This window comes from Amblyomma maculatum, chromosome 11 (genome assembly GCF_055883805.1).
Source record: "Amblyomma maculatum isolate TAMU_Amacu chromosome 11, ASM5588380v1, whole genome shotgun sequence".
Classification (NCBI taxonomy): domain Eukaryota; kingdom Metazoa; phylum Arthropoda; class Arachnida; order Ixodida; family Ixodidae; genus Amblyomma; species Amblyomma maculatum.
Window position 1 is genome coordinate 57298928 of NC_139354.1, and position 5604 is coordinate 57304531.

General features: G+C 43.8%; 1 protein-coding gene across 1 annotated transcript in view; it reads left to right on the forward strand.

Annotated features, from left to right (window-relative positions):
• LOC146173843 (dehydrogenase/reductase SDR family member 9-like) overlaps positions 1 to 2237 on the forward strand; it is a 9569-nt gene extending 7332 nt beyond the window's left edge. The window contains exons 5-6 of the mRNA XM_084585285.1: positions 217 to 399; positions 2018 to 2237. Coding sequence (XP_084441411.1) covers positions 217 to 399; positions 2018 to 2237 — 403 coding nt within the window. The remainder of the gene's footprint in view (positions 1 to 216; positions 400 to 2017) is intronic.
• Positions 2238 to 5604: the final 3367 nt, after the last annotated feature.

Sequence of the window (5604 nt, forward strand, 5' to 3'; positions counted from 1 at the left end):
TTTCTTTGGGCAGTCCACTCTACAGGTATCGAAATACGTTGCTTATCTTAGCAATCATTTTCACGCAGCGCTTTTCTAACTGCCTCGAAGCTTTTATCTCGACGTGCACTGTGAACGCCGGGGCTAGAGTGAGCTTAGCCTGTGGTCGTTTAAGAGAACTGACCCGCTCTCTCTCTCTCTCCCTCTCTCTCTCTCTCTCTCTCTCTCTCTCTACAGGACACGTATCACAGACCCGGACAACGTTCGGATAGGCATCACGGAGGTCATCAACAGGATGAATCCCGCTATGAAGGAAGAGTACGGCCAGACGTACCTGGACAACTTCAAGGGGCTGATACCCAAGCGCATGCAGAAATACATGCACGTGAACCTCAACGACGTCTCCAAGGCAGTTCACTGGTAAGCTTTCGTGAAAAAATGCTCTCCTAGGTATCTTCGTTTTTACCTCGAAGTTCCACTTTAAAGCCTTCAGTAAGCTCTTTGTAAACGCTCACGAATTAGCGGGGATAACATTCAAAACCACAAGAAATTTGTTAATAACATTTAAAACCTATTTTAACGTCTGCTTTGAAGGCACCGCCTTGGACGTCAGACCTCAAACGATACGCCGGCCTGTGAGCTATGAGCATTCAAGCATGTGCAGATATCTAAAAAATTACTAAGCCTGCGCACTACGCTTCAACATAACTCGTTAAGAGATTTGGATAGCGTAGGGCTTCAGTAAAAAACATGCCTTAGTCCACTCGTAGTGCGGAAAAGCCTGGACCGCTTTCGCCTTCCAAAACCATTATGTTGTCTTGCAGCTCTGATGTTGTACATGGTGTCATTCCTTGTGCATTACCAAACTCCGTATTCACGAACACGGCGCCATAGTTCTTGTCGATTAATTTTATTGCATATGCAGTCAATCCTTCATCAATACACAATGCATACTGCCCCCGTCTCCCCATCTCAATATTTCCGATCAGTGGCGCTGTAACGGTGACCGAAAGAACAATGCAGGCATACATTGAACAGCTCTTGGCAACAGCTCTGGCTGCTGCATCTTGAGCGCCTGCTCTTTGATCTTCCTTCGGTGGCAATGCTTACTCCAGCCTTTTATCGGCAACAAGTTCGTGTATCACCATCGCGAGAAATTCTGGCATTGGCGGTATCTACTGCGCACACACAAAAGCCCCCTTTGTTGCTTTATTGCGCAGTTCACAACGGAAGGCGACTAGATCATCCGTACGGGAGAGGAAGCGAGCCGTAACTCACAACATTATTCGAATGTAGCCAATAAATGTATTCCTGCAGATATCGTTACAATAGGACCTTTCAGCTCTAGGTGATGATAGCTTGTAAAAGGATTCTATGCTTAAAGGACTATAGACACTAAATTTTGGTTGCATTTTTATTATTGTTAATGAAGCAAAAGCCATTCTTTTACATCCGCCCGCACGCATTTTTCGCCTACGATCGTAAATAATTGAGAATTGCATTGTTTTTTCTCATAAGTTTCGGTTTCAGCAGCCGAGAGATTGCGGTGACGTCACGATCATGTCTTGACGGGCGTCATGAAAAAACAGCGATATAATCGCTGATTCTTCGCTTGTACTGCTTCGTGTTCTCGAGGCAGGTTGGCTTTATCATTGCTGTGAATTCAAACGATACAGGAATGATAATGTCGCTGTATTTTCATCCCTCACGTTAACTAGACCTGACTGACTTCACAACCATCGATGGGCTGTTGAACCCGAAATCAGAAAAGGTGAGAAAATAATTTTTTTATAAATTGTTCTGCAGTCATAGGCGAATATGACGAGGTGTGCCGTATACACCGATGTGTTAGGCATCATTACAAAGGATAAAACACGAACCCAAAGATTGGATGTCCACACTTCTTTAATTTTCATTAACTGCTCTCCATTATTTACCTTCAGTCTCCCGCCCGGAAAACGCTGAGTTTAAGCGCATCGCGGCGTAATGTATATCATGTCACCCAGAACACTCCAGCTGTTCACCTCATTGCTCGCAGTGCCCTGACGGACCCTATTCCCAAGGCAAGGTACCGGTGTGGCAGCACGGACGTGGCCCTGTGCAGCCTTCTCGAGCTACTGCCCGTCGAGATGGTGGATAGCGTGCTCATCAATGCCTTCCAACCCAAGTCCAAGGCGCGCTCCACCTTCTCACCTCTGAGCCCCTCACCTTTGACATCCATTTCCAGCCCCACGTCCCCTGGACCAAAGGTGGCCTAGGCGTAGCGCCCAAATCCCACCTCCACCATATAAATCTGTGAGGCTGCCGGAGCATGAATGAAATTGTCTGTAGGTGGCGGTATCTTAAGCTCACATGTACCATAAATGTGACGCCAATAAAGATACGGGTCCTTATCTACGTCTGACCGCACGATAAGCCGAACGTTTGATCCGTTCAGCGTCATTTTTAAATGCATTTCAGAGCGCTTATCGGGTTGAGTTCATCTCCATGCCATTTCATTGTTTTTATCGTTAGTTCAAGAAAGGTAACTGACATTTCGTTCGGAGAAATCCCTCAGATACAAATGAGTGACATTTTTTTTTTCTGGTATCTGTGTCCCGTTCGCCCTGATTTCAGTTTCGCTATCTTCCTTGCAGAGTTTCAGTGCAGTGGCTGCTCCCTGATATTGCTCTTTGTATTTAAATAGATATATTTAGCAATAACCGTGAACTTCGTGATGTTTATTTTTAGTAACAGCAAAGTAACACCAGGGACTGCCAACAACACTTAACTGCAAAAGGGGTAGGTCAATAGACATAGACGCAATCCTCTTTTCCACCCCCCATGCAAGATATTACAGCTTCGTTTCACAGTATGAATATATACAATCGTATGAAAATAGGAAGACAAGCTGGAATTTCTGGCTTGAAATACAGTGCTAGGTCAAATCAAGTCAAGCCAAGTACAACTTTATTTGTAAGGAAAAGGGGAAGGGGTATATAAAGTGGCACGTGCCTCTGAGACCATAAATTCCCGTCGACAGAGGCCCATATGTTACTGCTCTGGTTTTGATGTCCGTGTCGTCAGTGGCAATTACTTTATTTCTATTACCATGTGAGGGGTCAAACATGAGTTCGGCAATAGGTAGGTGGGTCCAACAGGCCAACAGATGTCATTTTTCAGTAAAGTATTGTGTATAGGTTAAGGAAGGTATCGGATTTAATTTTTCGCCACACCACCTGTTGCTGTCTGGGTAGTAACTGCGCGGTCGTGGTTATGATCTCCATTGTCTGTAGTGTGTGGTGTAATCGTGGTATGAGGTGAGGGGCTCTCCGAAGGGCTCCAGGTCCAAGGAGATCTCTACAGCTCGGTCGGCTTCTACTCGACCGTATGTATGGGAGGACTGGTTGTCTGGGTTTCCCACAAGTGCTGGCGCCCGTCTAAGTCTCCCACCCAGAAATAAGAGGGAAGAGAAGGAATAATGTAGAAATTGAAGTGTTTGTAAGTTGGGATCTCATGTGGTGGCGCTCACGCCACTGGTCATCCTTGCAAAGTACGCTTTCCTTATTACCGCTTGTCACTACCGTCTTGGGCGATTTACCGCGCATAGCGCCAGCAATCGACGTTATTTCATTGTGATATAGAACTCAGTGTGGCCTGTTCAGATGTGTCTTGAAGTAAAGTGGACTCAGTGTGACCTGTGCAGATGTGTCTTGAAGCAAAGTGGACGCTACGTGCCATAAATATACAACTGCTAAGCAATTAGTACATTAATGTTAGCAAACATTTATTTGAAGCCTTACTTGTTTTCCTTTCGAAAGGATTATCATGCGAAATCGAAGGCCGAGTGCTTCAAAGGTAAGCCACCGAATGTCGGACTGTGTCACTCAACTCTCTGGCACTGCACATTTTTTACATTACACCTCTGCGTGTCGCACTGTCATCAAAATCATGTCAAATTCTTGTATGCCATGAAATTCTCGAACGCCGTTTGTACTTCGTCCATAAATTGCAACGCCATTTTATGAATTCGCAATGCATGAAAGACAAGTAGACGAACTTTCAGAAGAGTATTTTTACGTTCGATATTTCAATATCTCTATCCCTCTCTTCCTCTCACTATAATGCTAAAATCACCCGCATAAGTGATGCACGTGTTGATTGACATAAGGCGACAATGTAGAGTTATGCTGATTACTCACATCGCCCGCAAGTTACGGTAGTAAGCTTCATTATCCACTCCTTTCTGATACTTCATTAAGAAAAAGCATGTTGACCTCTCATTTGTACGTAATGTCGCTCCCTAAATATTACAGTGCATCAACTTCCGTTTTAGCCGCATACCTGCTGTTATACCTCCTGAAATTGTTTGTCACCGAAAATAACATCGAGCTGCAAAAATAAACCGTAACACACACCACGGAGGAATTTTGAACGACTTTTGTAGTGCTGTTTCTGGATGTACAAAACAATTAGGCGAGGAAATAAATTTTGCAAAGCATGATTTGTTTCTACTACTCGAACGCAGCGCTAATGCATTGTGCCCGATATGTAATTTTTATTGATCAACATTGTATTTGGAACTGAGAAATCATATCAAATGTACATCAACTCTCAGCAAAGCTTTTACGAAGTGGTACGAAAGGCATCTAAAGAAAGACGAAGTTAAAAGTGAACTAGAAAAGAGGTAAGGCTGAGCAGGCCTAAGTACAGATTCGGTTTGATACTCTCTGCTCGTAACCCTCAATGAAATGAAAAATTACTAGGCAATACTCGACTTGCATCAAAAAAAAACCTAGTAGTGCCGGTGTCTCATTGGAATTCTTATAAGCTGTGCCGGCCAACCGCAAAATCATGTTGAGAGGTTCATCTACATATTTCACAGCAGTAAAACATCGTAAATTATGAAAATTTTAATCATTCGCTTTTGCAGTTCCTAATGCAAAACATCTTAGAACAGAATGAACGAAGCGATGTTAATCTGCTTCTAGCTAGCTAGGCATTGTTTTTTATTATGTCACACGATTCATAGTTTTCCCCTGTACATTGCTAATTTTTGCTCGCAGCGTTCATTTCGAATATAACGAAGGAGTATATCGGATACAGCGTCGGTGGGTATACACAACCTGTCCTGGATATAAACGCAGTTGGTATCTCGGATTTGTGCAGACTCTAAACACTTGAGTTTGCACAAATCCGAGATACCAAGTTCGTTTATCATGCTACTTGTATTCCAACAGATTGCGTTGCACGTACATTTTGAAGCATGCTATGCACAACTCGTTACACCATTGCTAAATCAGTTATTACAACAACAAAAAACAAAGTAGGTTTCAAAAACTAACGCTCGATAATCTGTCGCTGCCTCACTGTCGGCTCATTTTTGGTTGTTTGCTATATACCTGGGCCGTACGACAAGCAATGCGACTACCCACAACAAAGTCAAGCCATAGGCCATCGTGAACATTACCACCTGTGGGAACGTAGCCACAGGTACGACATTTAAGAGCTGACAACAGTCGAGAATCGATCGCTGCCTCAGCGTCGGATAAGTTTATGTTGTTATACCTCGGCCGTGTCAGACGCATTGCGACCGCCCACAAAAGTTTAAGTCATATGGCAATCGTTATCGTCATCACATGTAGA